This window comes from Heteronotia binoei, chromosome 6, assembly GCF_032191835.1.
Source record: "Heteronotia binoei isolate CCM8104 ecotype False Entrance Well chromosome 6, APGP_CSIRO_Hbin_v1, whole genome shotgun sequence".
In the NCBI taxonomy this organism is placed as follows: Eukaryota; Metazoa; Chordata; class Lepidosauria; order Squamata; family Gekkonidae; genus Heteronotia; species Heteronotia binoei.
Genome location: NC_083228.1, coordinates 79593616 through 79611341, shown reverse-complemented (window position 1 = coordinate 79611341; position 17726 = coordinate 79593616). Strand labels below are relative to the sequence as shown.

At 43.6% G+C, this 17726-nt stretch overlaps 1 protein-coding gene across 2 annotated transcripts in view; it reads right to left on the bottom strand.

Annotated features, from left to right (window-relative positions):
• ALDH18A1 (aldehyde dehydrogenase 18 family member A1) overlaps window positions 1–17726 on the bottom strand; it is a 42913-nt gene that overhangs the window by 14520 nt on the left and 10667 nt on the right. The window contains exons 2-9 of one of the 2 annotated variants that reach the window (XM_060241905.1): window positions 12386–12499; window positions 11297–11520; window positions 10684–10833; window positions 10496–10600; window positions 6830–6982; window positions 6358–6448; window positions 5474–5598; window positions 4355–4499 (exon numbers count right to left, since the gene is read on the bottom strand). In XM_060241905.1, the coding sequence (XP_060097888.1) occupies window positions 4355–4499; window positions 5474–5598; window positions 6358–6448; window positions 6830–6982; window positions 10496–10600; window positions 10684–10833; window positions 11297–11520; window positions 12386–12470 (1078 nt within the window). In that variant the 5' untranslated portion in view covers window positions 12471–12499. Of the gene's footprint in view, window positions 1–4354; window positions 4500–5473; window positions 5599–6357; window positions 6449–6823; window positions 6983–10495; window positions 10601–10683; window positions 10834–11296; window positions 11521–12385; window positions 12500–17726 lie in introns of both variants that reach the window. The other variant, XM_060241904.1, reaches the window with a different exon arrangement.

Here is a 17726-nt window from a genome sequence, read left to right as displayed (position 1 = left end):
TTCACAGGTTTAGCCCCTTCCTAAACCCAGTGAAAGGAGGTGCATATTCAAGAAACAACTATTTTCCCTTTTGCATGACAATAACAGTGTGCTGTATTGCAAAGTATGAGTCCAGTGGCGCTTTTAAGACCAATAAAGTTTTATTCAATGTATGAGCTTTGTGTGTAAGTGCACTTCCTCACTAACACAGGGCTTAAATCCTCACTCAGCTATAGAAGCTCACTGTGTGACCCTGGTCCAGTCACTCTCTTTCAGATGAACATACCTCACAGGGCTATGGTGGGGTTAAAGTGGAGCATGAGAGAACCACATACACTGCCCCAAATACCATACAGGAAGGGTGGAATAAAAATGTGATAGATGTTGAAATATAACTGTTGTGGGATTTATTTTGTACCCTCAGCGACACAAACACAAAACCCAGAAACCAAAACAACCTGCAGTTATCAGAAGGCTAATACACACTTAATAACAGATAGGCTTTATTAGACTCCAAGTTTCTCCTTTATACAGAAGGCTTAAAATATATGGATAGAAAAGCAAAATAGTTTAGATTACTGTCAGAAACCAGTTACACAGTAGAATTCAGTCAAGCATAAAGCAGAGAGCATAACGAAAAATATAAGTCCCAAAAGGGACTTCATCCTATTAGTTATTAGACTCCATTTAAAATCTAAGCCCCAGGTCTCATTTGTTTGCCTGACCAGCATAGGGACAGTCTGTCTCTAGTCAGATTAGGCTGAAATTAACAAAGGTTGCTGAGCAGTATAGAGACCCTTGCCTCTCATGTGATAAGCAGCTTCTGTTTAAAATGTATAGCTTTTAAAGGCTTTTTCCTGGAAAACTGACATCACGTATCTCTACCCTATCTAATGTTATGAATTCCAGTTACTGCTGATACAGATCCAGATGGCCAGTATCTTGCTTCCTCTGCCATATAAGATTGCTTCCTACCTATACCATATATGGAGAATCCTGTCCTTAGATAACTCTCAACTTTAACCTAGTTTCTACTCTCCTGACCTAGATTCTCAGTTTATGCTGTTGACTGAGAGCAATATGAATGCTTAAGGTGCTTAGAGCTTAGAACTCTTGTTATCGATTTCATAAGAGACCCAACCCAAAAGGAATCCTGCCGGGTAATGGATCAGAGTTGTCCACTGAGATGGTGACAAACAGAATGGACTGCCTGCCAGAGTCTCGAGGTGGCAGGAGGAAGGTGGTGGGCCTAGCTTGCCTGGGAAATTATAGATGTTTGTACACAAATGCTAGAAGTCTTCAAAGTAAAATTGGTGAGTTAAAATGTTTAGTGTTGGGAGAAAATATAGACATTGTGGGAATTTCAGAAACTTAGTGGAATGAGGAGAATCAGTGGGACACGGTGATTCCTGGATATAAGTTATACCGGAAGGATAGGGAGGAAAGGGTTGGAGGTGGGGTGGCTCTGTATGTCAGAGAGGGCATACGGTCCAGTAAGACTGAGGTCAGAGAATTATACTCCCTTCTAGAAATGCTTGGGTTGAAATAGAGGACCCAAAAGGCAATTTAACTATGGGAGTTTGTTATCGCCCACCAAATCAAAAGACAGAGGATGATTATACGTAATATGATGGAAGGCTTAAAGATGGCGGCTAGATGTAAAAACTGTGTCGTCATAGGTGATTTTAACTACCCGCAGATTGATTGGGTCAATATGTGTTCTGGTCGAAAGAAAGAGATTGAGTTTCTAGATGCTCTCAATGACGGTGCTATGGAGCAGAGGGTCTCTGAACCTACCAGGGGTGGGGCGATCCTGGATTTGGTCCTAAGTAATGCCCAAGACTTGGTGAGAGATGTAAAAGTGATTGCGCCACTTGGGAGCAGTGACCATAATGTTATTGATTTCACCGTTTGTATAAATAGGGAGTTGCCCAAAAAGACCGCGACAACCACGCTTAACTTTAAAAGGGGTAAATTCTCTGAGATGAGGAGGCACGTGAGGAGGAAACTGAAAGGAAAAGTAAATACGGTCAAAACCCTTGGGGAAGCTTGGAGACTATTTAAAACTACAATCCTGGAAGCTCAGATAAAATATATACCACAAGTTAGGAAAGGCACAAACAGGTATAAGAAAAGGCCTGCATGGTTAACAAACAAAGTAATGGAAGCTGTAAAAGGTAAGAAGGACTCCTTTAAGCGGTGGAAAGCTAGTCCAAGTGAAATTAATAAACAGGAACACAGGCAGTGGCAAATCAAATGCAAGACTGTAATCAGGGAGGCAAAAAGGGACTATGAGGAGCATATTGCAAAAAACATAAAGACCAACAATAAAAATTTCTTCAAATATATTAGAAGCAGGAAACCAGCCAGGGACGCAGTGGGGCCCTTGGATGACCAAGGGGTCAAAGGATTACTGAAGGAGGATAGGGAAATGGCTGAGAAGCTGAATGCATTTTTTGCCTCCGTCTTCACTGTGGAAGACGAGAAGTGTTTGCCTGCTCCAGAACCACTTATATTGGAATGGGTGTTGAAAGATCTGAGTCAGATTCAGGTGACAAGAGAGGAGGTCCTACAACTGATAGACGAATTAAAAACTAATAAGCCACCAGGTCCGGATGGCATGCATCCAAGAGTTCTGAAAGAACTCAAAGTTGAACTTGTGGATCTTTTGACAAAAATATGTAATCTTTCATTGAAATCTGCCTCTGTTCCTGAGGACTGGAAGGTAGCAAATGTCACCCCCATCTTTAAAAAGGGTTCCAGAGGATATCCAGGTAACTACAGGCCAGTCAGTCTGACTTCAGTACCGGGAAAGTTGGTAGAAACCATTATCAAGGACAGAATGAGTAGGCACATTGATGAACACGAGTTATTGAGGAAGTCTCAGCATGGGTTCTGTAAGGGAAGATCTTGCCTCACTAACCTGTTACATTTCTTTGAGGGGGTGAACAAACATGTGGACAAAGGAGACCCGATAGATATTGTTTACCTTGACTTCCAGAAAGCTTTTGATAAAGTTCCTCATCAAAGGCTCAAGAGTCATGGAGTAAAAGGACAGGTCCTCTTGTGGATCAAAAACTGGCTAATTAATAGGAAGCAGAGAGTGAGTATAAATGGGCAGCCTTTGCAGTGGAGGACGGTAAGCAGTGGAGTGCTGCAGGGCTCATGGGAATTTGATGGAATTCCCATGCTCTTTAACTTGTTCATAAATGATTTGGAGTTCAGAGTAGGCAGTGAAGTGGCCAAGTTTGCAGATGACACTAAATTGTTCAGGGTGGTAAGAACCAGAGAGACTTGTGAGGAACTCCAAAGGGATCTGTTGAGGCTGGGTGAGTGGGCGTCAACGTGGCAGATGAGGTTCAATGTGGCCAAGTGCAAAGTAATGCACATTGGGGCCAAGAATCCCAGCTACAAATACAAGTTGATGGGGTGTGAACTGGCAGACTGATCAAGAGAGAGATCTTGGGGTCGTGGTAGATAACTCATTGAAAATGTCAAGACAGTGTGCGATTGCAATAAAAAAGGAAAACACCATGCTGGGAATTATTAGGAAGGGAATTGAAAACATATCAGCCAGTATCATAATGCCCCTTTATAAATCGATGGTGCGGTCTCATTTGGAATACTGTGTGCAATTCTGGTCACCGCACCTCAAAAAGGATATTATAGCATTGAAAAAAGTGCAGAAAAGGGCAACTAGAATGATAAAAAGTTTGGAACACTTTCCCTATGAAGAAAGGTTAAAACGCTTGAGGCTCTTTAGCTTGGAGAAACGTCAACTGCGGGGTGACATGATAGAGGTTTACAAGATTATGCATGGGATGGAGAAAGTAGAGAAAGAAGTACTTTTCTCCCTTTCTCACAATACAAGAATTCGTGGGCATTCAATGAAATTGCTGAGCAGTCCGGTTAGAATGGATAAAAGGAGGTACTTCTTCATCCAAAGGGTGATTAACATGTGGAATTCACTGCCACAGGAGGTGGTGGCGGCTACAAGCATAGCCAGCTTCAAAAGGGGGTTAAATAAAAATATGGAGCAGAGGTCCACCAGTGGCTATTAGCCACAGTGTTTATATATATATAAAAAAATTGACCACTGTGTGATACAGAGTGTTGGACTGGATGGGCCATTGGCCTGATCCAACATGGCTTTTCTTATGTTCTTAATAACAAAGGCCCTTTTGATCATTTTTGATGGAATTCAAAGGTCAACAAATTCAGAAGCATTTTTTTCACCCTCCTGTCACTCTTTCATGCCTCTTTGGATCTACAGTCAAATTACCCTACAACTGCATGGTCCAAAGCCTCCTGAAGACTGTGACTGAGCACCATTCTGCTTTCCCCACCAACGGCAGTCCAGAGAACTACAACTTACCTGCAGGCTTCACCTCGGAAAAAAATGTGCCAACTTTTTTCCCTTCTACAATGTCTGTGATGACATGGCCAGAGATCTTGGGATGGGTTCCATTGGCAATCACTACCGAGGTACCTCCCTGGAGAGCCCACAGAGCAGCTTTCACCTACAAAGAAGGATATTACAAACATTCACATGGTCACCAGGAGACATTGTTCTTTGCTAACTTCCCTTGTGCGCTCTATTGGCAAATGGTAGGCTCCATGCTTTAGAATTAAATGTATACAATGTTATCAACATATAAATTGTTAAAAGTTTTCTATTCCTTGACTCAATCATCAACCAAAAGGGAGACTGCAACCAAGATATCAGAAGGAGATTGAGACTGGGAAGGGCAACCACGAAGGAGCTAGAAAAGATCCTTGAGTGTAAGGATGTGTTGCTGGTGACCAAGATCACTCATACTGTAGTATTCCCCATTACTATGTATGCTTGTGAAAGCTGGAGAATGAAGCAGCAGGCAAAAAGAAAGTTGATTCCTTTGAAATGTGGTGTTGGAAGAGTTTAGACATACTATGGATTACCAAAAAGACAAAGTGGGTTCTAGATCAAATCAAGCCTAAACTCTCCCTAGAAGCTAAAATGACTAAACTGGGGGTATCATACTCTGGTTACTTCATAAGAAGACAAGAGTCACTGGAAAAGACAATAATGCTAGGAAAAGTTGAAGGCATTAGAAAAGAGGAAGACCCAATGAAATGGATTGACTCACTCAAGGCAGCCACAGCCTTCAGTTTGCAGGACCTGAGCAAGGCTGTTAATGACAGGATGTTAGAGACTATTAATTCACAGGGTTGCCATAAGTTGGAAGTGACTTGACAGCACTCAATACACACACACACACCTCAAATTATACAAGAATCTAGAAACACATCAAGGATGAAGACTCCCAGTGCACACCATTAAACCAGAGGCAACCTTGTTCCAAACAGCTTACAACCTCAGTCTTTCTCTTGGTCATAGCACAGGAAATAAAAGCATGGTTTTATTCCCAGAAAGAAAGGGATCAACAAACTGTTCTGTTACAAACTTCTGCTTCCAACACAAGACAAAGCAAATGATTGAGAAGCTTGAACCAACCTTGGCCTCCATGCCTCCCATCCCCACCCGTGATTTGGTTCCAAATGTCACCGACTGCTGGTCTCCAGGATAAAATATATCAATCAGTTTTGCATCATCTGATCCTGGGGGACTATCAAAAAGTCCTGAAATGGGAGGATGAAAATTAGGTAAAATTATGCTTGTTTGCACTGTTCCAAAGAAAATATATGAGACAGCTTGGTGCTTTGCATAGTAGGGACTGCACTGTCAGGATCCAGGCAACAGCCATTTCTCAGAAGCCAAGGCATTGAGACACAAAAAGCAAGAGTCTCTATTTAGAACCAAACGGAGGAACATGATGCTGCTAAGACAAAAGTTATACCTGCTTGTTTTGAGATCATGTACCCTGGGAAGATTGCCACCTTAATTCCAACTAAGTAATAATGATTTACAGTAATTTTTCTTACTGGCAAAAATAAGATCACATGTACTTCCCTCCTTTGCACATGTATTTTATGAACACTGCCTTGGGCATATGGCAATCACAGATATCTTAAGGTAATTCCCAGGACAGTTCTTCCCAGTTTAGAATTCTTCAGTAAGCACACCCGTGGCGCAGAGTGGTAAAGCTTCACTACTGCAGTCTGAGATCTCTGCTCACAACCTGAGTTTGATCCTGGCAGAAGCTGGGTTCAGGTAGCCAGCTTGACTCAGCCTTCCATCCTTCCAAGGTCAGTCAAATGAGTATCCAACTTGCTGGGGGGAAAGTGCAGATGACTGGGGAAGGCAATGGCAAACCACCCCATAAAAAGTCTGCCGTGAAAATTTTGTGAAAGCAACGTCACCCCAGAGTCGAAAATGACTGGTGCTTGCACAGGGATCTACCTTTATCTTTTTATTGGTGGTTTAGCTAGCTTGCATACCTTCAACATCCGAAAGAACAATCAGTAGATCAGTTTTCATTTCCACAGCTAGCCGCGCTGCTAAACTGTCATTGTCTTTCACACTAATCACCTGCAATACACACAGAAGTCAGCAAAACTAGCCAGGTAGGAAATGCCACACACCCAACCAGTTCATAGAAAAGAAAGGCATAATGCCAGTGGCACCATCTATGCACAGTGCAGAACCATGCTAGCATCATCAACTCAATACTCAGCTTTGCAAGCAGCACCAAAAACTGTTAACAATCCCACCCAATGCACTGCATCCACAAATAGCAAGGCAAGCATGCTAGCACCAGTGGAGTCCACTCACCACCACATCATAGCAGGCACCTTGGAGGAATTCAGGCTATCACAATGTTAGCATGCACTGCGGTTTGATGTTAGTGCATTAGCAGATCTGCAAACCAGCGAACACCACCCACCCACTGCAATCGCTACCCACGTTTACCCCCTGCAGGTCACTGTTTGGTTCTGGGGGAGGAACCACAGCATCATTTGTGTTGATAATGGGGACAATGTTCATCCGTAGTAGCTCATGCAATGTCCCATTTAAATTTCTACGTTTCTGCTCGTCATGGAAATCCAAGTTGGTGACTAAAATCTGGAAAGAAGAAAAGACCTGCTCTGACAAAAGCTATCCACCACCAAAGTCAACAAAGCAAGGAGCCACGAAAGACATAAATTATAAATTGAGGATGCAAATATATAAGCACGTGCTGAAGTGTTCATTTGTACTGATTTTCTTTGAGCTATTAAGCAGTCACTGTTATGCTTGTGGTTTTAATGCCATACCCAAAACAGCAACATATGAGATGGAGAATTGGACTGAACTGGCCCTGATGCATTTGTGTGTATGTGTGTTAAGGCAGATAAAATTAGGAAGCATTGGCTGCAAGTTAATCAGAGTGGACAGAAGATTCAGGATACATTTTCCCCCCGTTCCCAAATGGAACTGGAGTGGGAGAAGCTCACACATTTCTTATAAACACAAAACACACAGATTTCAGGTGCAAGAATGTTAAAAAAAATCAGCAATGTTTCTAGTAACTAAGTATGAAATCTGTCAAGGCTGGGAAATAGTGGAAATTGAAGTGGAGATACCTGCACAGTCTCTTAGACTCAGGACGCTGAAATGCATCTCACCTTAAACATTCAAGAACACATATTACAGGATTGCACACATCTCTAACACACCTGCTGAATCCATAACATGTTCAAAAATGAAAAGTATGCATATGCTGATATAAAAACACAATTACCAATGCATATGGCAAGTATTAACAAAGGCATCCTGGTGTAAGTACATATTTGTACTCATTTGTTGGTCTTAAAAACGCCACTGGACTCAAAATCTATATTTGTACTCAGACATAATGCAAAGTCTCCAGATTCCTGGAGCAAGGAAACAAACCCCCTAAGTCATAGAATCATAGAGTTGGAAGGGACCTCCAGGGTCATCCAGTCCAACCCCCTGCATACAAACACCTTCCCCTAAATTCACAGGATCTTCATTGCTGTCAGATGGCCATCTAGCCTCAGTTTAATAACCTCCAAGGAAGGAGAGCCCACCACCTCCTGAGGAAGCCTGTTTCACTGAGGAATTGCTCTGTCAGGAAGTTCTTTCTAATGTTGAGCCAGAAACTCTTTTGATTTAACTTCAACCCATTGGTTCTGGTCCTACCTTCTGGGACCACAGAAAACAATTCCACACCATCCTCTATGACAGCCTTTCAAGTACTTGAAGACGGTGATAATATCACCTCTCAGTCACCTCCTCTCCAGGCTAAACATTCCCAGCTTCTTCAACCTTTCCTCACAGGACTTGGTCTCCAAACCCCTCACCATCTTCATTGCCCTCCTCTAGACCTGTTCCAGCTTGTCTACATCCTTCTTAAAATGTGGTGCTCAAAACTGAACACAATACTCCAGGTGAGGTCTTACCAGAGCAGAGTAAAGCGATACAATCACATCACGTGATCTGGACACTATACTTCTGTTGATACAACCCAAAATTGCATTTGCCTTTTTAGCCACCATATCACACTGTTAATTCATGTTCAGCGTATTATCCACTAAGACCCCTAGAACCTTTTCGTACATATTACTTCTAAGACAAGTCTCCCCCATCCTATAACCATGCATTGGATTTTTCCTACCTAAATGCAGAACTTTACATTTATTCCTGTTAAAATTCATTTTATTGATTTTAGCCCAGTTTTCCAGCCTGCCAAGGCCATCCTGTATACTGTTTCTGTCTTTTACTGTATTTGCAACCCCTCCCAATTTAGTATCATCGGCAAATTTAATAAGCATTCCCTCTATTCCATCATCCAAATCATTAATAAAGATGTCAAACAAAACAGGTCCCAGGACAGATCCTTGAGGCACTCCACTTGTCACTCCTCTCCAAGAGGATGAGGAACCATTCACAAGCACTCTTTGGGTGCGATCTGTCAACCAGTTACAGATCCACCTAATGGTAACAGGATCCAAATCACATTTTACCAACTTTTCAACAAGGATAGTATGTAGAACCTTATCAAAAGCCTTACTGAAATCAAGATAAACAATGTCTACAGCATTCCCCTGATCCAGTAAGGTAGTCATTTCCTCAAAAAAAGAGATCAGGTTAGACTGACACGACTTGTTCTTGAGAAACCCATGCTGGCTCTTAGTAATCACATCCATTCTTTCTAAATGTTCCAGGACCGACTATTTGATGATTTGTTCTAAAATTTTTCCAGGTATAGACGTCAAACTGATGGGTTGGTAGTTACCCGGATCCTCTTTTTTCCCCTTCTTGAAGATGGGGACAACATTTGCCAATCTTCTGGCACCTCTCCTGTTCTCCAAGAATTCTCAAAAATAATAGCCAGAGGCTCAGATATTACATCCACAAGCTCTTTTAGAACCCTTGAATGCAATTCATCTGGCCCTGAGGACCTAGTTTCATTTAAAGAAACTAGGTGTTTATGTACTACCCCTATGCTGATCCTAGGTTGGAACTTCATACCCTCCTTGTATGCTCTGTTTTTGCCATGTTGAGCACCGTTTCCCTCAGAAAAGACTGAGGAAAAGTAGGAATTCAGCAGTTCCGCCCTCTCTTCATTATCTGTTACAATTTCACCTTCTTGCCCTCACAATGGGCCTACCATGTCCTTGCTCTTTTTCTTACTCTGAACATAAGAATTCTTTTTTGTTGTTTTTAGCATCTTTGGCCAGCCTAAGCTCATACTGAGCTTTAGCTTTCCTAACTTTTTCTCTTCAAGCACTGGTGATTTGTTTATATTCATCCTTGGTTATAAGGCCCTCCTTCCAGTTCCTAAAGGAGTCTTTTGTATTTCTCAAGTCTTTAGAGAGCTGTTTATGGAGTCAACTCGGCTTCTTTAGGCTTTTTCCATTTTTCCTTCTCATAGGAATCGTCTGTGATTGCGCTTTCAGTATTTTGCTTTTAAGAAACTCCCACCCCTCCTGAACCCTTCTTCCTAAGTATTTCTGACCATGGTATTTTACCCAGCATAGTTCTAAGTTTATCAAAGTTTGCCTTTCTGAAGTCCAACCTATAAGTCTGACTATGTATAGCTTTTCCCTTCCCTAAGACTGTAAATTCCAAAATCACGTGGTCACTACTGCTCAGGGTGCCCACTATTTCCACTTCTTCAATCAATTCTTCCTTGTTGGTGAGAATCAAATTCAAGACAGCAGATCCCCTTGGGAAAGGAAGTTGTCAGCAAGACAAGTCAGGAATCTATTTGACTTTTCATTTTAACAGAGTTGGACTTCCAACAGATGTCCAGGTAATTGAACTCTCCCATGATCACTGTATCCCTTCTCTTGCATGCGATGGTCCAAAGTCAAACTTTGGGCCATCACATGCAATCCACTCAGTTGATATCATTCCAGACTCATCATGACTTTTGAATGTCATGACAGGCACTGAATGGGCAGGGGAACAGAATGAGAAATGGGGAGAAAGCATGGCCAGACTCCAAAAGTGATGGCAGGAAGTGTTCCATACTATGCCCAAAAACATCCATTCTGGAGATCAAGAACCCAAAGACAGATACTGGACGGCTAAGAGAGAGATCACAAAACATGTACTAAAGCTTCTTACCTGTGCTGCACAGATGCTGTACTGTGTGAACATAGCCTCATACAGAGCCATCAGCCCACTCTGACCAGCAGCAGCACAGGCTCGGGCCTCCAGCATAGGAACAGCCTGCATGGGTCAAAAGACAAAGAACATGTCAGCTAGCCATGATGGTTCCTGAGGTAAAAAGGGCACTGCTCTTGGTTACTCACCATGTCCTTGAGCTGGTTCTGGCCAGAGTGGAGTGCCTGCCTCACACTCTGAGAGAGCAAGATTTCATGGCGGAGCCGCTGCTTTCCAAAGGCCACAGCCCCGCTGGTGACAATCATCATCTCCCGGCCTTGATTTTGCAGCATTGATACCTGTAGGGCAAAAAGGAGCTGGAAGTAAGACTGGTCTCAGAGGCCTCCTCCCTTTGTATGTTTTAAGGGCCACCATATCCTGCTCCTGTAGACAGCAGAAAAGCTTTCCCACAGAACCACTACATATAACAAAATGCTAAGAATATCAGCTTTCCTATCTTCTCTTTGGAGCTGCCTAGTACCTACCAGAATTAATAAAAAGACTGATACAGTATGTTAAGGACAATTCCTTATCCTTTGGAATAAGTCAGCCTTCCCTCCCCTTACATGACAGTGGCTACTATGCCGAGAGAAAAAAAAAGGCACCTCCTTGACTATTGCTGGTATCACAGGGGAGTTTACTGATGGAATTTGTGTTGGTGGGAACCTTAAAAGCATGACCTAGGAGTGTTTCTCTCAACCAAATACCTGCTCCACTGGATTCCCACTATGAGCTCAGCAAGTAGCCAACCACCCTACTTACCTGTTCAACAATAGATGCCAGTCGCCCCAAGGCCAAGCCACACTCATCACCTCGTGTCACCACAGCACTCCCTAGCTTCACTACAATCCTCTTGGCATGCTTTAGCTCACTACGGTGGGCAAATGACTTGCCGTGAGTTCGACTGAGAGGTACAGTAATAAATGGGATGTTACTCCAGCCTCGGGCAGACGTATTCCTTAAGACCAGGTTAGGGGCCAGTAAACCTATAATTGGAACACAACAAAATCATCAGGTAAACATACCTAGCTGTAGATCCTACTGCCCTCTTTCAGTTCTGTTGAAAAATCTGTACCATACTTCCTGCATCTGGCAAGTATTCAAAAAGTCGGAGAAAACATCAACCCAAGTAACTTCTGGGAGGCCAGCTTCTTTGTTGAAGGAAATACTCCATTACTTATGGAGATCACAATATTTTGAGGAAAAGGTTGTGAGATCTGGGTTGGGTTTTTATACATTACTCAGACATACACTACGTGGAGGGTGGGACTACAATCTGGGGTACAGCACAACCCAAATATTTTAAGGATGTGGGCTACTTTGCCCCATCTCTGTGAACTGACACCACAACTTGCTTCTGTCAAAGAAAAGTAAATCAGATTACTTCTACACACTGCAAGCTTAGACTTTCACATTCTCAGCTGCATTCAGTGGCAAGGTGGAAAATCTATATAAAAGCTTGCAGGCACAAGACAAGTCCCTCACTCATCCTCATGCACTTTTTAACCAGTATTAATGTTTGTGCAATGTGAGGACAATGGGGCATAATGAGTGGCAATAAGGCAGTGGAACTATACATTTTCCAGCTTTAGCAAAGGGATGTACTGCTTAGACTGAACACCAGTCAAGTCAAAAGAACTGCACAGGCTGATTATGGTAATTTTTCTCCATTCTCAGTCAATACTTCAGCAGGGCACTAGGGGGCACAGTACACACAGGCCACTGCCAAGAACACCTTTCTGCCATTCTGGCCAGCAGACCAGGCACCAGATTTGGAATCTTGCCCAAACTTTAATGTCTGAGCATGTCCCAACTATTCAGCATAACAGAAGAAGCCCTCCTGATACATACAAGGATGGGAACCAGCTACATCAGACTGGCGCCAGAATCGTCCTGGGGATCGCAGGGAAGGGAGGAGAGCAGTTCGGCACAGCATGGTAAACAGCCTGATGGATCTGATAATGTCTGCAAAGAGAAAAAACAAAGATTGTATTAATCTCTCTATGAATGATGAATCTCCAACAGTTTCTGACTCCTAGTGATGCATGTCACATGGAAACTCCATAGTAATTCCACAGCCCTCCAGGGCAACCTGGATGCTGGTGTGACTGCAGACTCAGGGTGCTTCATTTGCACTGGGAGGAGAGAAAGGAAGTGGAGCAAGATATTCACACCCTACTTCTATACCTTTTCAAGGCAACACTAACAGTGGAATCCTAAACAGAGTTATGCCCTTCTAGGGCCATTACTTCCATTGAACTGAGAACAATGTGACCCTGCTTGGAGGTCCTCTGCTTAGGATTATATTGTAGGTAACTTGTGTCGTTCTCTCTTATCCTTGCCTAGATTTTGTTTGCTTGATAAATTTGTTACTTGCCCTTCCACCAAGATGCTCAAAATTGTCCTTCAGCCTCACAACCACCGTGGTATAGGCTTACCTGTGACATGTCTAAGGCCACACACCACGTCTTACCAGTGTATTGGTCGGGTGGAAGGATGAAGGGTCAACTTACGGCTTCCCACATCCACACTCAACACACTGGACACTACAAATATAACAGTGTTGAAGTGATCTCATCTAGAAGTACAGATGAATCCTAAGTTCAAATAAATAATGGATACAGAGGAGAGGGCACAAGAAATCCAGCTAAGTACGGGAGAGCACAACATGAGGGCTCTAGTTCCCACCTTCAGTTTCCTAGCATTGGTTTCCCATAGAAGACATCCTGTACCCAGGAGCTGTTTCTTAAAGCGATATTGCACAAGGTTCAGCAGTCCCAACAGCTAGCTAGCCTCTACCTGCTCTTCAGGAAGAAATACCAGGGAGGGCAGAAGGGTGGTTTCAGACAGAGGCAACTGCAGGATGTAGAGAGTTAATTCCTGAAACTCTCACTGAAGCAAAACGTGACTCCTCTGCAGCCACCAATCCTGAAGTGGAGCTGCTACCAGGATGAGCCACATCAGCTCTAGGAGAAAAGCAGAGCGCTGCCTGCTAGCTGATGCAACCTCCCTCTCAGCCGCTCAGGCATCTCCTGCTCGCTCCCCGCCATGCAGCAGCTGATGTAAGAGCTCCACGTCGCAGCACAAAATCCAAGAGGAAGGCTGGAATGTCAACAGAAGCCAGAGAGCAGCAGGCTCTAGCACAGACTGGATCTGTTAACCATTCGTTCGGTATCCGAGCTCTATCTTCTACCCCACGCGCACACCACCTAATATAGCCATTGTCCATACACAGCCCCTTCTATGAACTTACTACAGTTTGTCCCCATGGTTTCACCCTTGGTGAAAGAGGGAAATTTTAAATTCACATACAAGTTAAAGTTACTCACAGCATGAAGATACGTTGTGTGTTTAACATTTGGGGAGAGGGTCATCTTTGTTTTGGGTAAATATGTGTAAAGGTTCTCTCCCAGCCTCCTCTTGAAATACATTATCAGGTATCAAACTTAAAAAAAAAATGTGCTGTACTGATTACAAGAAGAGCATGCATGTTTCAAATTTGAATCTTTCCTTTGAAAAACTGTTTATAGCTAAATATCAAATACACATAAGCCATGTTGGTTCTTTCTACCCCAGGGCAAAATATCTCAAGAAAAGTGCCCAGACAGAGATCTTATTCTATCATGAGCCGTTACAGGGTGGTCAGTTCAAGCTACAGTAGGGTTGCCAAGCCCCAGCTGGGGGCAGGGGATTCCCTGATTTGGAGGCCCTCTCCCACTTCAGAGTTATTAGAAGGGGAGGACTGAATATCCCCTGGGCAATCCATTATACCCTATGGAAACTGGTTCCCATAGGGTATAATGGAGAATTGATCTGTGGGGATCTGGGGATAGGGTTGCCAGCCTCCAGGTGGGGCCTGGAGATCTCCTGCTTTTACAATTGATCTCCAGCTGGCAGAGATCAGCTGGAGAAAACGGCTGCTTTGAAGGGAGCACTCTATGGCATTGTACCATGCTGAGGCCCCTCCCTTCCTCAAACCCTGCTCTCTCTTGGATCCACTTACCCTTCCATCAAGTCTCCAGGTATTTTCCAATACCAACCTGGCAACTCTAGCTGTGTTCCCCCACAGCAGCAACATGGAAACTGCACGAGGAAGACACTGCAGGTGACCACTTCTACTGCTGACCCTTCATGCTGACTTACAGCCCCTTAGCTACCCCACCACAATTCTGATAAACATTCCTGCCCCTCATTTGAGGGTCTTAGTGGGGGCAACAAGCCTTCTCTGAGCCAGGGAGTGTCACCTGTGGAGGATGAAACCAAAATTCCTGGAGTTGTGTCTGTGAAATACCTGAAGATTTTGGAGGTGGATTGGGGGGAGGGGGAGGGACCTCTGTGGGGTTAATGCCATAGAGCAAGGGTGGCCAACGGTAGCTCTCCAGATGTTTTTTTGCCTACAACTCCCATCAGCCCCAGGCAGCATGGCCAATGGCTGGGGCTGATGGGAATTGTAGGCAAAAAACATCTGGAGAGCTACCTTTGGCCACCCCTGCCATAGAGTCCACCCTCCAAGGCAGCCATTTACTTCAGGGGAATTGATCTCCATTGTCCGGAGACCAGTTGTAATTCCAGGAGATCTCCATACCCAATCTGGAGGTTGGCAACCATAGGTTACAGATAGAGTTGCCCACTCTGGGCGGGGAAACACCTGGAGATTTTGGGGTGCAGCCTGGAGAGGGTGGGGTTTGGGGACCAGATGGACCTTGGCAGGGTACAATGCCATATAATCCACCCTCCAAAGGAGACAATCTCTCTGCTGTGCTGGCTCCCAAAGAGTTTCAGTGACTTCACTGAAGGATCTTGGAATTATTTTTAACCAGACAGTTTCTCACAATTTTCACCATGGGGAAGATAACCTCAGTTTCCTCCCACTGACATGGTGGAATGTTAAGATGTCTTACCAGTAGTCATTTCAAAGAACGCTCTCTGAAATAATTCCAAGATCCTTCAGTGAAGCCACTGCAGCTCTTTGGGAACCAGCACAGCAGAGAGATTGTGAACTCCTATGACATTTACCCTTGATAAAGGACAGATGTTTGAAATGGACTGTACATGTATAGAAACTATATTCTGTTGGGTCATATTTAGATTTTTGTTCTCCCACTACAGTTTGTATATTTGGATCACAGTAGTATGTTTATGTATGGATGATGGGTGTATATTCAGTCTGATTATATAAAACATACACACTGACATCTATTTGTTGAGTAAATATTTATTATATTGTGTTATACATTTTTGTTGCACGATGATTTTTCTTTTCTTGTTGGATTCTTCTTTCACCATGGTTCCAGTTCTCTTCCTTGCCAGCTGGAAGCTGGAAACCCTAGCATGTCTATAGTGTCCCCACATAAAGCACTTGTGCATTTCTGTCAGGGAGAGAGATGAACATTCTATTGCAAGTATGAAAGTGCAGCAGAGGAAGTCAGTGGCTCTTCTGCTTCCTGTTCACAACAGCATCTGAAATCACACTCTTGTCTTTTTTTTAGCAAAGGTTCCAGTTGTCCTTCAAAAGCACACAAGTAACTGGTGATGGTCCAGAAGAGTTGTAAATAAATAAAAATACTGATTTGATTATTCTTGATTTTGTGATTGTATTTTTATAATGCTTAACTTTTGCAGTTAAGCCAGCCCCTGGTAGGCCTGAGCAGAGAGGCTCACCTTCAACTACACATTCTCTTGCTATGACAATATGGAATGGAGAGCTGCCACCCATGCCAGCTGCCTGACTCATACAATCACAACAGCATAGTCCCTTGTGCTGCAATTCAAATACGATAGAAAACCCATGTGCTCTATACTGAGACTATCTCCGAGAGGCTATGAGAGACCATCGACAACAGAGCCGTAGCCAGCAAGGGGGGCACAGGGGTGGTGCCTCCTATAGAATCTGCAGAACCCCCACCCAATCTTCCCTAATCTTCTCTTTCAGTGAAGACTGGAGGGGGAGGTGTGTGTGCAGATTCTATAGGAGACACCATTTTAAAAAAATGTTAAAAAATTCTTTTTATTGGATTAATTCCCGCCCTCCCTGCCGAAGCAGGCTCAGGGCAGCTCACAATACATAGCCAACAATAAAAACATCTACATTACAAGCATTAAACAGTTCAAAAATAATTTGGTGCTAGTTTCAATACAGATTTAAGATGGCGTTCACTGATCTTAAGTATCCATTTGATCTAGCATCTTGGTGGTAGTGGTCAGCATTTCAGTTAAATGCTAACTGAAACAGTGTTGTCTTACAAGACCTGTGGAACTGAGCAAGGTCCCGCAAGGCTTTGACCTCCTCAAGCAGTTGGTTCCACCAATGAGGGGCAGCAACTGAGAAGACTCTTTCTCGCGTTTTCAGTCTTGCTTCCCTCAGCCCAGCAATCGAGAACAAGTTTTGTGTTCCTGATCTAAGTACCCTCTGGGGAACATATGGGGAGAGAGTCCCTAAGGTAAGCAGGTCCTCGGCCATATAGGGCTTTAAAGGTAATAATCAGCACCTTGTAGCGAATCCAGTATACCACTGGCAGCCAGTGCAGCATCCGCAGCCCAGGCTGTATGTGCTCCTACATGGAGAGCCCCAAGAACAGTCTGGCTGCCGTATTCTGCACCAGCTGCAGTTTCTGGATTCAAGTCAAGAGTTACAAAGGTGGTTTGCCATCGCCTTAGGGATGGGCATGAAATGTGAAAATGGTGGTTCATTTGTTGGCCTGCTTTGGTGGTTCGTTTCATTTTTTAAAAAATATTATTTTCTGAACAAATTGTGGTTTGTTTGATTTGGGAGGGTTACAAAGCACTGGCATGCCGTGAACATACCCAGTGTGATGACATCACCCAGAAGGACCAGAACCAACAGGCTGAAATTAAATCAAGAGAGTATCCAGCTCAACATTAGGAAGAACTTCCTGACAGAATGGTTCCTCAGTGGAACAGGATTCCTCAGGAGGGGGTGGGCTCTCCTTCCTTGGAGGTTTTTAAACAGAGGCTAGATGGCCATGTGACAACAATGCAGATCCTGTGAATTTAGGGGGAGTATTTGTGTATTTCCTGCACTGTGCAGGGGATTGGACTAAATGACCCTGGAGGTCCCTTCCAACTCTATGATTCTATGATGCTATCATGCCAGGAATGTTTGCTAGAGCAATGTGCCTAGTGTGATAGCATCACTTCCTGGTGACATCATCATACTGCGCACATCATGGTG